Source organism: Schistocerca nitens, chromosome 1 (assembly GCF_023898315.1).
Source record: "Schistocerca nitens isolate TAMUIC-IGC-003100 chromosome 1, iqSchNite1.1, whole genome shotgun sequence".
NCBI lineage: Eukaryota > Metazoa > Arthropoda > Insecta > Orthoptera > Acrididae > Schistocerca > Schistocerca nitens.
Window position 1 is genome coordinate 952628365 of NC_064614.1, and position 21493 is coordinate 952649857.

At 40.5% G+C, this 21493-nt stretch overlaps 1 protein-coding gene across 2 annotated transcripts in view; it reads right to left on the minus strand.

Annotated features, from left to right (window-relative positions):
* Positions 1–384: 384 nt before the first annotated feature.
* LOC126194661 (proteoglycan 4-like) overlaps positions 385–21493 on the minus strand; it is a 75952-nt gene continuing 54843 nt past the window's right edge. For both annotated transcript variants that reach the window (XM_049932862.1, XM_049932869.1), the window contains one exon: positions 385–3918. In XM_049932862.1, the coding sequence (XP_049788819.1) occupies positions 1235–3918 (2684 nt within the window). In that variant the 3' untranslated portion in view covers positions 385–1234. The remainder of the gene's footprint in view (positions 3919–21493) is intronic.

The window sequence follows — 21493 nt, forward strand, 5'->3', positions numbered from 1 at the left end:
CAGTTGCCTAAAACTTCAGTAGTAGTTATTGCTATACTCAGGAAAGATTTTTTAAAAAACGTTGCATTGTACCTTTCCTAGCATAATAGTATAATATTAAGTCTAATGTGTAACCATCAGCTGTCTCACAACATCTTCTTTGATTTAGTATTCGACATTTTGTTGTTCCCCCCACCATAATTTCACTTGGTTTACTATTATTTTAATAACAGACAATAATTTATTATTAAATCAGAATAACATTTCATTTATGTTATATTGAACTGGACTACACAACATAACAGATAGTTTCTTTTTTTTTAACAATAGTGCAGAGAATAAAAGTGTTTAAGATCAGACTAATTGTACACTTGGGGTGATTTTAAAATAATTTTTTAGATGGAAAACACAGAACATCACTTTTTAATTTCACATTTAAATTACAATATACTGTTACAATTGAAACACATTTTCATACACCAGGAAATAACAAAGAAGGCAGAATTTGTAACATTTATTATGCAGACAGCACTACAAACTGAAACTACAACCCTGTTTTCTCTGTTCAAAGATGAACAGCTTTTTCTTTTATTATTAATGTCTGTTCTTTTATTTTACTTTTATGGCTCTTATACATCACATACTTTGTCCTTTTATGTAATGTTCTGATACACAAAGAAATCTGAATGGAAAATGTAAGGGACTGAATAGCATAAAAGATACACACTGGGGTCCACTCAGTTTGGCACATACATTCAAACTCCAAGGTTTAGTTCAATGTTCACTCATTAAACATATGAAAATTTACAAGGCTATGCACAGACCTGAAAATGCAATTAATCTACATTAATATTCAATTATTACTCATAAAAATTAGTATACAAATTTTGAATGTTGTTTGATAATGTTGCTATGTTACATAATCTTGTGTTGAAATGGGTGCTAGTTAAACTTTTAATTAGAGTTTTAAAAAATTGAAAATGTAAAATATGTACAGCATAAATTTTAAAAAGCTGTAGTGTTTTGTCCAAAATAAATCATGCAATGGAAGATTTTTGATAAAGCTGTGCAAAATGCATGTAAGTAGAGCATTACATTTCCTATTAGTTCATCTTATTTTGATTACAAACAAGCAAACTGGCAGACTGATAAAGAAAGAGTATAAAATATTTTTAAAAAACTCCAGCCAAATGTTATGCAGCTTAAAAGGAGAAACTCCTGAGTGCAAATAAGCAATGGAAAATGTCTTATTGTGTTACTTTTTAGGTTTTGAAGTAGGTTTTGCAGGTTTAGGTTGTGGCTTGCTAGCACCTTCACCAGAAGCTGCAGCCTTTGCTGCTTTTCGTTTTGGAGGCACAGGAGCAGGTGATGCCTGCTCTGTGGAAGCTGTAGCTGCAGGTGGAGCTGCTTCTGCTCCAGCTGATTCCTTCACTGGAACTGCCGGACTTTTCTCAGCAGGTACTTGAGGCTTGGGAGTTGCCACCTTAGCAGAAGCTGCTTCCTTTCCAGCTGACTGATCTTTCTCAGATGTCTTAGCTGGTGCTATCTTACCCACATCAGGGGATTGTGGAACCAAGCTTGCAGTAGGAGATGAGGGAGGTGAAACAGTCTTTGAAGACGAATCCTGCTGCATTGTTTCTTTTGTAGCAGCTTCCTTTGCTATCTTTTTAACAACCTTAGTTTTTGGTTTCGTGATTGAGGGTGCTGCTTCAGCTTCTGGTGATACAGATTCAGTTGCAGGTGCAGCAGCTGGTTTGGCTGGTGTTGGCGTTGTCACATCACCAGCTTTAAGAGGTGCAGTTTCAGACTTTGTAGGGGTGTCTGGTGCCTTAGGTTTTGTCTGCTTTGCCTGTTTTGAGGTGGTTTTGGCAGTGGATTTTTCATGTGCAGCTTGACTGTCTGTGCCTTGTTCAGTGTCTTTCACTTTCTTAGTTGTCTTGCTGTCTGTTTCTGCTGTCTGAGTTGTAGGTAGCTTTTCTAAATTACCTGAGTCTTTCTCTTGTTTCGTTGTTGTCTGCTGTTTTCCAGATTTCTTTTCACTTTTCTCAGGTGATTCTTCAGCTTTAGCTCCCTTTAATTCTGGAGTAGTGGTAGCACTAGTGGCAGTAGTAGTAGTAGCAGCAGCAGCAGTAGCAGCAGCAGCAGTAGCAGGTTTTGGAATCTGCTGCTCTGTCACAGGAGAGACCACAGGGGCTGCTGATGGGGGTTGCACTGCAGATGGCGATTCTGGAGCTGGCATTGGAATAGGAGGTTTTGGTGGCTCTGGCGTTTTTGTTGGTGCTTTCTGTTTTGTTTTTGGCACAGATACCAGAGCAGTGGACATTGGTCTTGTCAGCGTATCAATGGGAGAAGATGGAGGAGATGCCAGAGGGGGCAATTCAGCTGGTTTTCCTGCTGCTGCAGTTGGAGCAGAAATTGGTAATGGTGTAGAGGGTGTTGTTGTGGTTGGTGGAATTGGTGGTGATGGAATGTGTGCACCTACAACTGGTTCTGTAGGAACTGATGGTGGCACAGCTCCTGCTGCTGGAGGTGATGTTACTGGGGAAGGTTGTGTCAGAGTTGGTGTCACTGGAGTTTGTGGACTTACAGCTACTGGGACAGCTGGTGCAGCGGCAGACTTTGTTGTCTCTGCTTGAGGGACTGCAGGAACTGATGACTTTTCAGTAAGTTTGGGTACTTCTGTAGGGACTGCTGCTTCAGGGGCTGCTTCAGGCACTGGTGCTGAAGGTTTTTGAGTTATGAATTGCTCCGATGGAGTTGGAGCTTTTGGAACAGGTGAAGTTGCAGGTTGTGTTCCGGCTGTAGGGGCTGCTCCAACCACTGGTGCTGGAAGTTTCTCAGTCATAACTTGTTCGAGCAGAGTTGGAGCTGTCGGAACAGGTGAAGCTGGAGGTTGTGTTCCAGCTGTAGGGGCTGCTCCAAGCACCGGTGCTGGAGGTTTTTGAGCCATGACTTGCTGTGGTGGAGCCGGAGCTGTAGGAACAGGTGGAGTCAGAGGTGGTGCAGGGGTTGCTTCAGCTGCTGGCATTGGAGGTTGCTTGGTCATGATTTGCTCTGGTAGAGTTGGAGCTGTAGGAACAGGTGGAGTCAGAGGTGGTGTTGCAACTGCAGGGGTTGCTTCAACTGCTGGCATTGGAGGTTGCTTGGTCATGACTTGCTCTGGCGGAGTTGGAGCTGGAGCTGTTGGCATGGGTGAAGCTGCAGGTGGTGTAGAAGAAAGTATTTTATCTTGGGGTGGTGCACCACTCACAGATGCTGGTAGAGGGGCAACTGGGGGACCTGTTGGAGGTGGAACAGGTGGAGCAGTTTGTGGGTGAGTGATAGTTGGCTGAGGTTCTGTAGGATGCACAGTGGGCTCTACTGTTGCAGGAACAAACTGGCTTCCTTGTGTGGCACTTACTTCAGCTGGTGGCTTTTCTGCCAATGGTTGTGCTGGAGTTGGCAATGTAGTTTGCTTTGTCTCTGAAGGAAGGAGTTCTGGGCCCACTGGTTCTGCAGTCGGAGCTGTAGGAGATGTTGATGTAAGAGTGGACAATTCCTCGACCTGCTGCACTGGCGCAAGATCAGGTTGGGGGGCCATTGCCACAGAAGGTGATTTTGCTGGTGTTGTTGTCAAAGGTTCCTTTGTGGAAAGGTCTTTATTGTCAGGAGCTATCACTGCCTGAAGAATAGGTGATGCTGGAGGGGGGGTAGCTTCTGCTACAGAAGGCACTGTAGGAATAGCAGGAGTTGGTGATCCTGGAACTGCAGGAACAGTGGCACCAAGGGGAGAGCCAGCAGCCATTTCTGCACTTAGTGGAAACTGAGCTGATGGTGCTTGAGCACTAGTCACAGCTGCTGTTGGAGTGATTGTGGAAGTTTCGCTCAGTGTCTCAGGAGGCACAGGGGGACCATGTTGTTCTTGTTGTGCTGGTGGTACAACTTCCTGGTGTTCTTCTTCTGTAAAAAAAAGAGTAATATTATGCATGGTGATTAAAAAAATACTTTTACATACATAAGGAAGAGTTGGATTTAGCATCTCATCAGTGATAAAGTAATTGGAGGTACAGGACAAGCTCAGATTGAAAAAAAGACAGAAGAAGAATTCCTTTTCAGAGAAATCATTCTAACATCCACCTTAATTGGTTTAGTGCAACCACAAATAACCTAAAGCTGATTTTGCATACACAATGATTTTTATTTTGTGGTTTCATATCAAAAGAAGTATGGGTGAAAGTTAAAGAATAAAAAAATGAACAATTAATGGTAAATATTTTACGATAATATCAAAATTAATTCTTTCTTTCTTTTCCCTTTCCCTTGTCTCATTTTTCTATGGGGTCAGCATTATTATACATCATTTTTGGGAGTGTTAGTGGTGTTTGATGGCTGGATGCTCTTCCTAATATCACCACTCTCTTAGGGAAGGAATCTGTGTAATCCATCTGTTTATATCTAGTGCAGATCTCATGTTCAAGTCTGATACTGTTTTCTGAGTGTTGCTGTGCTGTGTGTCTGAGGTGAGACATGAATACCAGCCTGCTATTTATGTAGTTGGATGTGGGAAACCACTTACAACCCACATACCAGCTGGCTTGGTCCACAGCCTCAATTGTTAATCCCCAAGACAAATCAATCTGGGGCTGGTTCACATACCCATGTTTCAGAAGCATGTGCTTTAGTGTTCTTGGCTATCCAGGTGGATTCAGTATAGAAAATGGTGTTTCAGTTTATTTCATGTGTTATGCCAAAAAACTTTATCTCTAAAGCCAAAAGTTTGTTAATATGTCCCATAACATTTTTGTGCAGACTAATAGTATTAATGTTTCTCCTTTGGAAAAGTATACCTTTTTAGCTCCTGACCTGTGGCTTTAACCTTCTTTGTCTAAAAAAACTTGCAAACACACAGTTTCTGGTAATTAAAATAACCAAGTTGAAATAATGAAGGGCATTTCTTTTACACTTAAAAATTAATTATTTATATATTCAAAATAATTTTTTGGCACATCTCATATTAAAATTATATATGCAGTCACATCACATGGAGTCTGAGTCTCTGTCTTCAGATTACAGAACAACAGCAACCATATTTCTTTGCTTTTTATATCATAGTCAAATAGAAAAAGAAAGAAGTAAATGATGTTAACCAACTCTTTTGGATATAATTAGAATGTATTTTTATCTGTGCAGCTGATGCAAAATTAAATCTTAAAAATTCTAGATAATTCTCTTCTTATTGACAATCACTTTAATCTTTAGATGTTTTATTGCAATATTCATATTTACAGAGAATAATTGTAATATGAAATTGCTACTGTAGCAGAGCACTTATTGAAGGAAACAGCAAAAACATTAATTATCTGCAAACAAAGAGCAGTAACAAATTTTTTCATAGGTTCAGATAATAGCTGTGGTACTTTATTTCACAGTGAAATTTTTGTTGCCTTCAAACCTGTGTAACAAATGCAACTTATCCTGATCTCATTCTCCAATGTAATACTTGTTATCATATTGTTTGCAATAAATATCTTTCATTGAAAAATATTTATTAACAAGGTGTTTAACTGTATCAAAGGAAAATTCTATAGAGAAAATTAATAAATATAGGATAGAACTGCTGGCCATAAAAAACAGGCAATGAAGCAAGAAAAAATTAGCCTGCTGGCATTTGTAGTGATTTTACCAAGGTCTTTAATTACATAGATCGAAAAATTCCACAATGGAAACTATAAAGTTATACTATTAATTGCATTCCCCTTATGTGCTTAACAACATAAGTAATGGGTCTCCCAAAGGACACTGAAGGATTATTCAAAAACTTTGATGTTTGCCAGTGATACAAATTTGCTGATAAAGGACATTAACACACCCATGCCAGACATAAGCAGAAAAATGGAGTAGGTTTGTGGGAACTTGACTAATAACACCGCTGCCATTAGGCAAAAATAACTTTATGGTTCCAGGCAGCAGCGTATTCTGTTCTCTGACATTGACTGTGACAGTCACATTTATGTAAGCTGTTATACATGGTAATAAATCACTATTCACACCAACTGTACGTGTACAGATTATGTTCTTTTCCCACTGCCATAGCAAGGAACTACAGGTTTATCATTGGTTCGCAGAAAACAGCTTAACACTTAATCATACGGAAGCTTATATTATGTAATTTCAAACAAATAAAATTTACCTTCAGGTACCAGAACTAGAGATTAATGGACAAGGACTAAATGAAACATCATGTGTGGAATTCCTAGGTATCCAGATGGATAAAAAACTGAGAAGTTAATTGAAAAGCTTAGTTCGGTCTCTTTTAGAAATCTCTTTTCTTTGTGTTGACCTGCAGATGGAACTGGTAGCATACTTTCACTCAGTACTGTCCCACTGCTTAATCATCTGGGTCAAAACTGCTATGGTGAAGAAGTATTTGTTCTACAAATATATGCAGTAAGAATTTTACGACAAATTACTAAAAGGACATCTTGTAGAAGCCTCTTCCAAGGCCTTGAGACTGTTACACTCTTATGGCATTGTATTTAGTTCACAAAGGTATTTGTTGTTAATAATAAAGCTTGAATTTAGGATTAACTACGAAATTCATCACTGCAATACTAGAAATAAAAATAATTTTCATCTAGGTTATGGAGCCCTGTATTGCATTCAGAATAGTTTTATATTCTGGTGCAAGGTCTTTAACAGGTTCCAATAGACATCATGCAGGCAACTGGGAATCTCCTAACATTGAAAATCAAGTAAAATGGTACCTTATTAGCCTTTTCTTGTATAATTTATCAGAGTATTTTGACTCAGGAATCTAAATACTGGCTAACACTAATGTTCACAATATACATATTTCTAACTTTTCCAGCATATGCATGATTAATAGAAAATAGTTGATAGAAACATCACCTGAATGGCATCAGAGGCAGAGCAATGGCTAGTGTCAGAAGCTCTCAGAGCAATGTGGAAGCTGAGAAAATGGTCCAGACATTCAAACAGCAATAGGTCAGACAATGGAGGTTGACGGCAGGGTGGTAGGGGGGGCATCCTCAGATGCCACTCAGACCTCTCTCCCCAGCGTGTATCACACCAAACCAGTTAACAGAAGGAGATTGACCAAGGTGTTGTATGGGTGGCAACCCAGAACTCCTCTGTCGGCTGCTCTCAGACCCAAACACATACTACTCCATTCATATCACCTGTTTCCGATTAGATTGACTCCTACATGTATGTAGTTTCAGGATAGTGGCCCCATGGGCTCTTGCCATGATGGAGTTCATTAATGGCCACCTGATGTGGCTACCTGAGATGATGTCCATTGATGCTACTATCTCTGCCACCATCAGTTCAACTAGAGCTTCTTTTACAAAAACTGGATCAGGAACCACCACCCTGGGTCCTGCTTGGTCTTTGAACATTGTCACTGTGTATCGCCAACCAGATGACTGTTTCATACTGTCCTCTATCCTCTAATCTCTTCCAAGATTTGGCAATACAGGGCAAGTGTTGCATATAAGACCAGATCCTTGCCACCCATGACCATGTAATTAAAACTGAAGATGCATTTAATGCCACCAGTGCTGTCCTGCCAGACTCCACCCTCTTGCTAACTCGGACAACACTGGAAGGGTCATTTTTGTCCCTGTGCGTTGAACTGGGGGGGGGGGGGGGGGGTTTAAAGCAAGTAGTATAAATATTCAGTTTCAAAAGATGTTGATACAACTAGGAGTGATAACTCACCAGAGATAAGTGCAATGAAAGGCAGCCACATGTAATTCCATGCTCCATCTCCTTGGAATATGCACTGACAACCAAGTATGGATAAATAATCAGAACCAAAACTAACATTTAACTTGTTTGGTTGCCACATCAGGTGGGTTCAATGAAGTAATGTGCAGTGGCAGCCATCCATTGGTGAAATGGCAGTGGCAAGCAGTTGGAGAGACAGCCAGCAGCATCAACATATGCATCTATAAGCAAAGTACCTGGTCTGGCCATTCCACTACCTGAATTCCCACTCATTGTAATTGCTGCTTCTGCTGTTACTTGCCACCTCTAACTTTTCAAGCTGGGTGGAATTTTAAAAAAGAAACTTATTACTACACACTTGGCTGTGAAAGCAAGCCTCACGTAGTTGTTAAAGTTTGCAAACAAATTCGACATAACAGGCAAATTGGACACTTTGGATAGTATTGTCATGATAGAAGAATTGTCAAAGATCATGGAGAAGTATGAGGATGTGCAGTCACAGGTTTAATTGTTTGAAGATGTAGAAGAACATGCTTATGATAGAAATATCTTTGAAAATATGGTTTTTGAGGTTTTGAAAAAGATGGGAGCAATCCAGATGAATCGTACCAATGCAGCTGACAGGGTTTCATCAGATGCTGGATCAGCATCAAGTGCATCAAAATGTAGTTTCAAGCTGCCCACCACAAAAGTGCCATCATTTAATAATGATATAATGTGGTTCAGGCATTTTTACAATACATTTGTGAGTCTCATCATAAATAATGAGGAGTTAGAGGGCATTGCTAAGTAACATATTTGCTTAGTTCACCTAACTAGTCATCTTCCAGTCGTTAACACCAACCTTAAGGTAGGTTTCGGTTTGGTCTGTAACAGATAAAATAATCCTTGACTGACTGTATTGGCACATTTGAAGAGAATGTTTATGCTACCATGTGCAAGTGAACTTTCTGCAGTGCTGAACAAGGATTCTAGAAACATGTATGCATTGATGGCATTACAGCTAGATGTCTCTCTGCAAGATATCATTATATCAGTTTCTTCTAGAAAGAGTTGAACCATCTACAAGAACATAATTTGAAGGCACCTGAGTTCAAACAGGTTTCTGGCATTCAAAGAAATGTGTGTTTTTCTCAAAAACAAGTGCAAATCATTAGAAATCATAAAGACTACAGTACCATAATGTCATATTGTATCTAATAATAAAGAATGGAGTGCCTCCAATGGCCAGCAGTTTGAGTCTTCGAGACAAATTTATGTCACTTTTAGTGCTGCATGTGTTATGTGCAATCAGCCTTTTGCATCGCACGAGTGCAACAAATGCAGGCAAACTGCATGTAGCGAATGCAAAGCTCCCTATGGCTCACAACAGCGTGTGTTACAATTGACTGAAGAGTGATCACAGGGTTTCTAACTGCAAACCCATTAATTGTCATACTTGTAGAAAACAACACAACACATTACTGCATGCAGAATCGCAGCACACACAAGATGGAAGAAGGGAGGATTCTCCAAGTGGCATGCAACATGAGCAAAATGACAAACATCAGTCAAGTACATCAAGTTCACTGAAGATCAGCCCAGGCAAACAACTATTCCTTGTGACAATGAGAATAAGTTGCAAGATGGCAGACCTGTCATATTCTATTAGACTCTGGGTTGCAGTCATGCTCTAAATCAGAAACAGGTGCACAATGCCTCAGAATTCAAAGGTGGCACAGCCAAGCACTGATTCAAGGAATAGGTGCAACCCTCTCAGAAACATAACACCACTCTCTGTACAAGTAGGCTCCTCCATAAGCAACTTTTTCCTGTCAAATATTTAATTTTGCTGGAGGTAACTGACATTTTGCTAGAACAAATAATTGATGCCAGCACATGGAACCTGCCAAATATACGACTCACTAATCCAGAGGTTTGGTTCACTGGCATAATTGATGTATTGTGAGGTGCAGAATTTTGTCCGTACATTCAAAGGCCATGTACCATCTCAATAGGAACTGATCATCCCACACTTCAGGGAACATGACTAGGTTGGGTCATATCAGGCCATTATCAAAGGTACAGTCCAGCAGTTCATCACAATGGTCCCTCATATCAGGCAGTGTAAAATCCAGCACTGACATTCAAACACATTCAATTCTGGAAGACAGGAGAATTAAATGAAGTTATAATGATGAAAGAAGAGAAAAAGAAAGAAACACACATTGTGGAATACATGACTGAAGATTCCAAAGGCAAATTTGTTGTCCAAATCCAACTCATGAAGAGCCAAGTCAGTTAGGGAATTCTTTCCACAATGCATCAATTGATTTTCTTAGACTGAACAGAGCCAATCAAGACAACCTAAGTTTATGGAAAGCTGCTGAGTTCATGAGGCAATATGAAGATGTTTATGAGGAACAGTGTGTCAGAGATATAGAACATTTCATCAGCTGTGGTATGGAACCCTGTACTTATAATGGAGAATCCAGCTCATATAACATCATGATAAGTGTCGCCTGCACACCTAGAGGAAAACAGCCTGTGGTAGAAGGTGCCAGCCTTGCTTAAGACATCATTTCATAGCCTCTGTCAGATACCTCCAATGTTTCTGTATTTGACGAGATGCCAGAAGAAACAGCTAAAATCCTCTGTCACATTAGCAGAACAATTCAAGGCAAAGAAGGCATCAGTTCGCACTTCATTCCTCCAGCATCACCCTTTTGGTGAATATGGGAAGCAGGAGTGACACCCTCCAAACACAACTTGTGGCAAATGATGGGAACAGTGTGTGCAACATTCGATGTGCTGACAACTCTGACAGGCCAAATTAAGGCTTGCTTGAACTCTCATGCCACTATCTTGCAGTCCTACTGATCCCCAAGTCTTCACCCCAAGTCATTTCCTGAGTGGAACCACAATCACAAGTATCCCTCAGCCAGATCTTTGTGCAGCCAGACTGCAATTGCTCACAAGATGGAAACTACAGCAGCAAGGATTCCAGGTCTTACACAACACTGGTCATCTGGTTACCTACATCATGTGCACAGTCATAGTAAGAGATGACAACCTGCCCTCCTTGTACTGGAAGCTGGCCATCATTGAAGGCATGATGGAATGCTGCAAGTGACTATTCACACACCACAAGAGGTTTTCAAAAGATCCATCTGCAAGCAATTTTCTTTGCCGAGTGTAGACTACCTGCCATCCTCATGCTCAAAACTGCCCATCTTTGAAGGCAAAATGCAATGCTGTGCATGATCACTATTGACACATGCCCTTTACCAGGTGTAGCGATACAAAAGTGAACAATATATTAGTTGTTTCATTTTTTATTTTTTTACCTTTAAATTTTTCTTTGTTCTGTGTGACTCAGACTCAGTGTATTTCATCATTTTTTTATGTGTAATTTTGTGTGTGTGTGTGTGTGTGTGTGAGTGACTGAGAAAGTGAGAGAGAGAGAGAGAGAGAGAGAGAGAGAGAGAGAGAGAGAGAGAGAGAGAGATCATGATTTTCAGGAACCAAACACTATTATCAACAGTACCTAGTTGAAAGACACAATGTTTTGTGTATTTACTGCCACTAGGGAACGCTGTCCTCTCTGAAAGTATTTGTACCCAAGAGACAATGACAGGAGGCTACCCTTCCAAGGGTGCCTAATGATACTATTGCCACTGTGAGGGAGGGAATGATAATGAATGGAGACTCGGTTGGTCGGATGCCATAGTGCATGGCCTGGCACCTAATTGTAAATAATAAGTGATTAGCTAATACCTGTAGATGTTCATTACAGTCTGAATGGATCCAAATTATTATGGAATCCTATTAAATTCTTTGTCTTCTGGTAACATCACAGTTTACATTTTTGTCTCTGGATGCAAACAGTCATGACTACCCATATCTAAAGCAACCATATTCCAAATGGTATCAAATGTAACACTTAGTAAATAACCATGAAATGTTGTATTGATAGGGCCTCCCATGGGTAGACTGGTCACCTGGGCAAGTCTTTTTAGTTGATGCCACTTCCGTGACTTGTGTGTTGATGAGGATCATATGTACCTTAGGTCTCTAGAAGAGCGTAGCGTTCCAAAGGATTGGAAAAGGGCACAGGTCATCCCCGTTTTCAAGAAGGGACGTCAAACAGCTGTGCAGAACTATAGACCTATATCTCTAACGTCGATCAGTTGTAGAATTTTGGAACATGTATTATGTTCGAGTATAATGACTTTTCTGGAGACTAGAAATCTACTCTGTAGGAATCAGCATGGGTTTCGAAAAAGACGGTCGTGCAAAACCCAGCTCGCGCTATTCATCCACGAGACTCAGAGGGCCATTGACACGGGTTCACAGGTAGATGCTGTGTTTCTTGACTTCCGCAAGGCGTTCGATACAGTTCCCCACAGTCGTTTAATGAACAAAGTAAGAGCTTATGGGCTATCAGACCAATTGTGTGATTGGATTGAAGAGTTCCTAGATAACAGAACACAGCATGTCATTCTCAATGGAGAGAAGTCTTCCGAAGTAAGAGTGATTTCAGGTGTGCCGCAGGGGAGTGTCATAGGACCATTGCTATTCACAATCTACATAAATGACCTTGTGGATGACATCGTAAGTTCACTGAGGCTTTTTGCAGATGATGCTGTGGTGTATCAAGAGGTTGTAACAATGGAAAATTGTACTGAAATGCAGGAGGATCTGCAGCGAATTGACGCATGGTGCAGGGAATGGCAATTGAATCTCAATGTAGACAAGTGTAATGTGCTGTGAATACATAGAAAGATAGATCCCTTATCATTTAGCTACAAAATAGCAGGTCAGCAACTGGAAGCAGTTAATTCCATAAATTATCTGGGAGTACGCATTAGGAGTGATTTAAAATGGAATGATCATATAAAGTTGATCGTCGGTAAAGCAGATGCCAGACTGAGATTCATTGGAAGAATCATAAGGAAATGCAATCCGAAAACAAAGGAAGTAGGTTACAGTATGCTTGTTCGCTCACTGCTTGAATACTGCTCAGCAGTGTGGGATCCGTACCAGATAGGGTTGATAGAAGAGATAGAGAAGATCCAACGGAGAGCAGCGCGCTTTGTTACAGGATCATTTAGTAATCGTGAAAGCGTTACGGAGATGATAGATAAACTCCAGTGGAAGACTCTGTGGGAGACGCTCAGTAGCTCGGTATGGGCTTTTGTTAAAGTTTCGAGAACATACCTTCACCGAAGAGTCAAGCAGTATATTGCTCCCTCCTAAGTATATCTCGCGAAGAGACCATGAGGATAAAATCAGAGAGATTAGAGCCCACACAGAAGCATACCGACAATCCTGCTTTCCACGAACGATACGAGACTGGAATAGAAGGGAGAACCGATAGAGGTACTCAGGGTACCCTCTGCCACACACCGTCAGGTGGCTTGCGGAGTATGGATGTAGATGTAGATGTAGATGATGAAGATAATACAACACCCAGTCCCTGAGTGGAGAAAATCTCTGACCCAGACAGGAATTGAACCCAGGCCCCTCACATGGCATTCTGCTGTGCTGAGCATTTGGCTATGGAGGTGGATAGTAAATAACCGTGATCTGTCTGTTCTCAAGCTCTTTTTATTCACACATTGCAGCATATTCAAAGCTTTGGATGTCTTACCTTCAAGTTTTTCAGGTGATGCACAATTGTAAGTTTTTCCAACAAATGCAGAGTGCTAGCAGATATAGAGCTCAGAGGATCGATCATGAGTCGCATTCAGATAGCTCCGTTCCCTGTTGGTAGAGCATTTGCCCATGAAAGGCAAAGGTCCAAAACACAGTTTTAATCTGCGAGAACGTTTCATATCAGCATACACCATTCCACAGAGTGAAAATTCATTCTGGAAACAATACCTCAGGATGTGGCAAAGCTATGTCTTCACAATATCCTTTATTCCAATACTTCTAGTCCCGCAAGTCATACAGGAGAACTTCTGTTTTGGTAGGAAGATAGAAGATGAGGTACTGGAAGAAGTAAAGCTTTATGGATGGGCTGTGAAGTAACTGAACTTTATAAACATATGATGTTGGAAAAAGTAACAGGTTTGCCCTTTGAAACAAATTGTCTAAGTAAATTCTGGGCAGAAACTGTGTCTGCTACAGTCTATCTAATCACAACTGCTCTCCAGCTAAAGCATTCAAAAGTATGAAACAAACTTAAACAGATGAGAGGTTTCATATTCAACACCTTAAAATAGTTGGAAGTAAAGCCTATATTTACATTTCAGGAGCAGCAGTTAGAGTATCTTAGTTCAATGTTGTGAAGTCTATTTTTAAGCTATACTCAAATTATTCAAAACCCATTGAGAATAGATATTTTTTCACAGCTAAATGTTATGCAAAAATCAAACATACTGCACCCTTTGATATGCTTAAGGAAGCCTCTAACTCATTGTAAATCACATGCTGATCATTCAAACATGTCAAACACAGCATCAATGATTTTTGAAATAACAACTGAATTTGATCAACGTTCATGAAATTCACCACTGTATGACCATGACAAAATTTTGCACACCAATTTCAGACACCTCTCTGACGGAGGCTGATTACCAAAACTTTAGCAAAACAATTCAGAGCATTGTTGCTGAGTTAGACCTTTACAAAAATTGTAAAAAAACATCTAACGAAAACCTTCATGTGAAAATTATGTTTTTTCACTTAACTGTCTTCATTGAACTCTCAATATAAACTAAGTCCTCAATCAAATTCTGAGCTTCCATTGTTCAAACAATAACAAATTTTAGAACATCAGTAGTTTCACATCTCTATAATAGTTGTTTGTAAAGACATGAAGAGGAGACCCTCAAATTCGTCATCTTTTTATGCTATTTTTTCTTTTCTTTATATTATTAAGGAACCCACTAAAACACAATCAATTTTCATTGCATATTTTTCTGTCTCTTTCTTTTTCCTTCCCCAAAAGCTTCTCATATATTCACTGTTTCTTCTTCCTCCCTTCTGTCCAAGTTTTTCCTATTTTCTTCTCTTTTGGTGTTTGCTGAAATTTCTGTTTTCTCTCTATTTTGTCCTGTCTGTCATATCTTCTGTGGAGATGTTAGTTTCTTGAGGTCTTCCTTGGTTTCCTTTACCTAGGCGGTTTTTCACTGTAATAGTGATCACTATGTTAAAAATCTTCTTGGTCAAGTCGGTTTTCATTCATCATATGTGTGTCTGTAGAACTTGGTCCTTACTTCCTGATAATGTTTGTAATCATGTCTGCCTATTCATACAGTTATTTTGTTGGTCTTTTTATCCAGATATCCTATTTTGGAACCAGTTCATAGATTTTTCTCAATGCTTTCGTCTTTTGTTTTTGCATTTCCTTGATTTTCATTCTTCTCTTGATTACTGTTGTTTCTGAGATAAGACTACTGTACTATAGTGTCTAAATTTGACATTGACAGAGAATTTCTTTTGTTGCAGGGGTTTCATGCAAGTCTGTATGCTTTTTGTAGTATTGTGGTCCTTTCTTCATTGAATGTCAAGTTCAGTCCATTTTTCTGTATAATCTATCCCAGATTTTTGAAACAGATTTGTCGTCCTGTTTCGGCTGAGATTTCATTTGGCGTCTCTAGAGATTCTTTTCTGTTACTTGTTGTGATGGCTACATCATCAGCAATGATCAGACATTTTATGTTGACAGTTCTATCCTTGGGTCTCCACATCTTTACCCGTTTACTTCTTTGTCACATGTCTTGATTATTTTCTCCAAAACTGAGTTAAAAAGAATGGGTGACAGGTCATCTCCTGTCTTGATTTTGAATTGTTCCAATATCTCTTCACTTTGTAAGGTGTATTTGTTAATGTGTCCTGGATTAGCGTACTCATCTTGTCCACCTTCATTTCTTCCAGAGTGTTGAAGAGTATTTCTCTATCTGTGGAGTCATATGCCATCTTGATGTTTACAGATTTTTTGTTTCACTTTTTTCTTTATTATTTTGAATTTCAGCCAACTGTTTTCTCACTACAAGGTTTTGACCTGAATTTACATTTACATTTGCATACACTGTACAGTTTACTAATGTTTGTAAATGGAATATTATGATGTAGTTCAGCTGATATTTTCCAGGTATAATTTCTTCCTTTGTGATTTTCAAAGAAGGTCCTTGTTACAATCAGCTGAAATACATAACATGACTGAAAGATTCTTTTGCCTTTACTTTGTCCCCAAATCACAAGTTCTCTAATAATACAGCCATTATTTTTCTCTTCTACTATTACATTCCAGTTGTCTAGGTCTATCAGATTTTCTTTGTGCTGAATCATCAGCTTTTGACATAAGCATATATAACTGTTGAGTGGTGTTTCATGTGGGCTTTGTTTCAGTCCTTGGAAAAATAATTTAGACACCATGTTGCTCATCACAACTCTCTCCATTTCATATTCCATGTTTTTAAAGTGGCAACATGTTGCATCAGCCACTAATATTGTTGTACTTCTTCTTGTTATTAGCTTATAATTACCTTAATAGAAATCTTTTTCCATTTTATTTCACTGACCCCTGTTCTTCATTGTCCTGATAAGTAACACCTGAGATGTCTCCAAACAGAGATCCAAATATGGATTTAGTTTCTGTCCGTGATTTCTTTTGTTAATTTCGTGGTTTTTATGAAAATTTTGTGAAGAAACTTCTGTGTATTTAATGTGGTGGTTTTATTTTTCCTTCTGCATCTGCATCTACATGCCCTTGTTCATTGCTGGTATTTTCACTTTTAGGGACAGATCTAATCGGAAACTCAGTTCACCTTGTTTGTGTTTTGATGTGCAGACAAAAATTCTAATATGTTATGCATACTTCCCACCCTTATTATCATTCAGGATATTTTGCTGGGTAAAACATCAAGAAAGAGTAAGTATTTATTCTGAGCAGAGCAGTGAGAATATGGTGAAGTCAATGGCAGTAAATCACACAGGTGCCTGTCACTCTTGTGCAGTACATGACCACCTTAAAGCATCTACAACCAAGTATATAGTGAAATGTGATGAATGTAACCACTACATAACATGCAAAATAATATTCATTGACACTTTGTATCTTCTCAGTGACTTAGAGAGATGTTTGATTATTGTTTCGTCACAATTACAAATAAAGGAGACAACTCATCGAAAGGCAGAAGCACTGCATCATCGATAGGCACAGAAACTAAAGGTATGGAGCTTGGCTAGTTTTTGGATTGTACTTACTTTTTCTAGCTGTAGAAAAAACATGCACACAACACACAGACATTCACATGCACATGCCTGTCTCCCTATATTGTGCTCAGTTGACTGCCAGCTCTTTACTGGCCCACAGTGGGTGGACTGGGGTGAGGTGGGGGTTTGGGGTGGGGTGAAGAATGGAGAGAGAGATAGAGGGGAGGCAGAGTAGGGGTTGGGGGGGGGGGTGTCGAGTGGCTCATGGGAGAGTGGGGAGCCATCTGTGGGCTAGCTCGGGTGCAGGTAGGATGTGCAGTAAGGATTGCTCCCATCTGCGTAGCTCAGAAAAGCTGGTGGTGGTGGGGACGATCCAGGTCACACAGGTTGTGAAGCAGCCATTGAAATTTTGCATGTTGTGCTATGCTACATGTTGTTCCACTGGGTCGTCCACCTTGTTTTTGGCAACAGTTTGGCATCGGCCACTCATTCTAGGTAACAGCTGGCTGGTTGTCATACCAATGTAAAATGCTGTGTGGTTTTTGCAGCAGAGCATGGCTGCTTTCACAGGTGGCTCTGACTCTGATGGGCCATGATAAGCCTCTGACGGGACTGGAGTAGGTGGTGCTGGGTTGGTGGATTGGGCAGGTCTTGCATCTGGGTCTTCCACAGAGGAGATTGGCATAGGGATGGACTAGGATGTGGAGGTTGGGTGGTTGGCAGATCACCACTCTGGGAGGGGTTGGAAGTGTCTAGGGTAGGATTTCCCTTGTTTCAGGGCTTGATGATAGATAGACAAAGCCCTGACAAAGGACATGGTTCAATCATTCCAGTCCAGGATGGTACTGGGAGTCAAGGTGGGGCACTCCTTTGCAATTGGTTCCTGGGATGGATGTGAGGATAAGGTATGTGTGAGGATATGGCCCAGGAAATCTGTTTGTGAACTAGGTCTGGAGGGTATTGCCTGTCTGTGAAGGCCTTTGTGAGGCCGTCAGCATACTGGATGAGAGAGTTGTCATCACTGCAGAAACCTCTACCATGGGTTGTCAGGCTGATGGCAGAGATTTTTTGGTGAGGAAAGGGTGGCAGCTGTCAAAGTGCAGGTACTGTTGGTGATTGGTGGGTCTGATGTGGGCTGAGGTGTGGATGGAGCCATCTGAGAGGAGATTGATAACAATGAAGGTGGACCAGTTGGTGGAGGACGGCCAGGTGAAGTGGATGGGAAAGAAGATGTTGAGATTGTGGAGTAATGAGGATAAGATCTCCTGGCCTTGGATACAGATTATAAAGAAGTCATCAATAAACTTGAACCAGACCAGGGGTTTGGGCTTTTGGGAAGCTAGGAATGTTTCCTCTAGGTGGCCTATGATGAGGTTTGCATAGCAGGGTGCCATGCGGTGGCCACGACTGTGCCACATATTTGTTTGTATACTTTCCCTTTAAAGGTGAAACAGTTAGGGGTTAGAATGTAGTTGGTTAAGGGTACGAGGAATGAAGTGACATGTTTGGGAATCTGAAGGGTGTTGGGAGAGGTAGTGTTCAATCCCTGCAAGGCCGTGGGCATGAGGGATGTTGTATAGGGAGGTTGCATCAGCAGTGACGAGTAAGGATCCAAGAGGTAAGGGTGTGGGGATGCTGGAGAGCCAGTGCAGGAAATGGTTGGTATCTTTAATGCAGGAGACTAGATTTTGGCCAATTGGTTAGAGATGTTGATCAAAAAGGGCAAGATTCTTTTGATAGGGGCACTGTAACCATCCACAATAGGGCGGGGAGAGATTCTGGGGAGGGCCTAAGGATTTCAGCAGGGATTGGAGGTTATGTTGGACTTCTGGGATGGGGTAACACCGATAGAGCTTGTAGGTGGAAGTGTCAGGCAACTGGCCTCTGCCAGGCAGTCACTTTGGTTAATAACAACAGTGGTGAAACCTTTGTCTGCTGGGAGGATGATGAGATCAGAATCCATTTTCTGGTTATGTAGGGCAGTCCTTACTTCTTAGGGGGGACCTGGGGAAGGATGACGAGGTCAGGCTGGAAGTTAGGAATTTGTGGAAGGTGACCAGGAGATGGTTGGGTGGGAGTATAGGAGGGTCATGGTTAGATGGTGGTATGAATTGGAACAGGCAGGGTTTGATGTTGGGACTGGATTGGTTTTGGTTGGAGGGGTTCATGACAAAGAAGTATTCAATGGCTGCTTCACAATCTGTGCCATCTGGGTCCTCCCCACCATCACCTGTTTTCTGATCTGCATAGGTGGTACTATCCTTGCAGCATCTCCTTCACACACACACACACACACACACACACACACACACACACACACACACACACACACACACACACACACACACACACACACACCATCCCTTGCCCCAGTACCCTTGGCAAATGTGTGTCTCACATCAGCTAACCGTGTGCTGTTATCTCATGCCTTAGTCTACGAATCTGCGTGCCCAACTGTCTACCATCTTCCCCCTCTACCTGCACCCATAGCTAGCCCACAGATGGCTCCCCACTCTCCCATGAGCCACTTCTTCCCAACTCCATCCCTGCCTCTCTCCAACCCTCACCCCACCCCACTTCACCACAGAAGACTCACTGTGGGCCAGTAGAGTTGGCACTCAACTGAGCACAATGTAGGGAGCCAGGCACGTGTGTGTGTGTGTGTGTGTGTGTGTGTGTGTGTGTGTGTGTGTGTGTGTGTGTGTGTGTGTGTGTGTGTGTGTGCGCGCGCGCGCATGTTTTTGCTACAGCTAGAAAGAGGAAGTGCATTCCGAAAGCTAGCCAAGCTCTGCACCTTTTGTTTGTGTGCCTATCGATGATGCAGTGCTTCTGCCTTTCAGCAAGTTGTCTCCTTTATTCCTAAATAATATGTAATTTTCAACCAAAACTTTGGTCAGAATTTTTATAAAACTGTGCGTAAACATCAAGTACGAAACTGAAACTCCACAGAAACTCACAAATAAATTACCTTTCCCACAAAACAACTTAATATTGGTTTCTGCATTTGCAAATCTCAGTGGATACTTTAAGGAATAATACTCCTTGAGAAATTAACGTGCTTTCATACAGCAAAGTATTTTCTTCAACAAAATACCGGGTGATAAAAAAGTCTGTATAAATTTGAAAACTTAATAAACCACGGAATAATGTAGATAGAGAGGTAAAAATTGACACATATGCTTGGAATGACATGGGGTTTTATTAGAACAAAAAAAAAAAAAAAAAAAAAAAAAAAGTATTGCTAGACGCGTGAAAGATCTCTTGCGCGTGTCGTTTGGTGATGATCATGTTCTCAGCCACCACTTTAGTCATGCTTGGCCTCCCAGGTCCTCGGACCTCAGTCCATGCGATTATTGGCTTTGGGGTTCCCTGAAGTCGCAAGTGTATCGTGATCGACCCACATCTCTAGGGATGCTGAAAGACAACATCCAACGCCAATGCCTCACCATAACTCCGGACATGCTTTACAGTGCTGTTCACAACATTATTCCTCGACTAGAGCTATTGTTGAGGAATGATGGTGGACATATTGAGCATTTCCTGTAAAGAACATCATATTTGCTTTGTCTTACTTTGTTATGCTAATTATTGCTATTCTGATCAGATGAAGCGCCATCTGTTGGACATTTTTTGAACTTTTGTATTTTTGGTTCTAATAAAACCCCATATCATTCCAAGCATTTGTGTCAATTTGTACCTCTCTATCTACATTATTCCATGATTTATTCAGGTTTCAAATGTATACTGACTTTTTGATCACCCGGTATATAGTTTAATGACAATAAGATAAATAATAAATAGCTGAGAGAGTGTTTCATTCAAAGTAAAACTTTAATAATACAATGATAAATCAACAGATGGAGAGACTTGACAGTTGTTAACAGTGGTGCTCTCAGTTTGATTACTAGGTAGCAGATTGCAACATAAATCAGGAATACTAAACAAAGATGGCCACTCCATAGGTGAAGATTAACAGCAGCGGTAATGACTCTGCAGTACGTTTTTTATTATTATTATTGTTACATAGTGTAGAAGCTCCTAAGACATGGAAGCAGGCAAACTTGGATCAAATCTATACATTGGGTTAATGACCTTTTTACTGGTACTTAAGCTGGCTTGGCTGGAGTTTTTAAACAGTTTTCATAGTCTGTAGACATATGACAGGTTAGCTTTTGATCTCTGTCTCAGAAGCACAAAGTACAAACATTTCAAATATGACTATATAAGAACTATTATATTACCATCCACAGACAGTGCACACAACTTTCCTCCCTTATAATAACTAATGTCTCTGGCAACAAGAAGAATATCCAGGCACAAAATAGAAATAAAAGTGATAGCCGTATCACAGATGGGTAACTGTTTATCTTAAATGGATCCTGCTGTAGATAGAACATGTTCCAAGGATAAGAAAACAACGCAGCTTATCCCTGCAATAGATTTAGGAAGTTTAAAAATGTCATCCATTTTGCTTGGGCTATGACCAGGCCACAGAAATGCGTTGTCAAAGATATGTGAGCAGGTGTTGCTTTGAAGGAAATAAACAATGAATATGAGTGTGTAGGTGTCAGTTCATTACATTACATTCTCCAACATGTTACGCAATTCCACAAAAGTTTTGATTTGTGGTACAGCAATT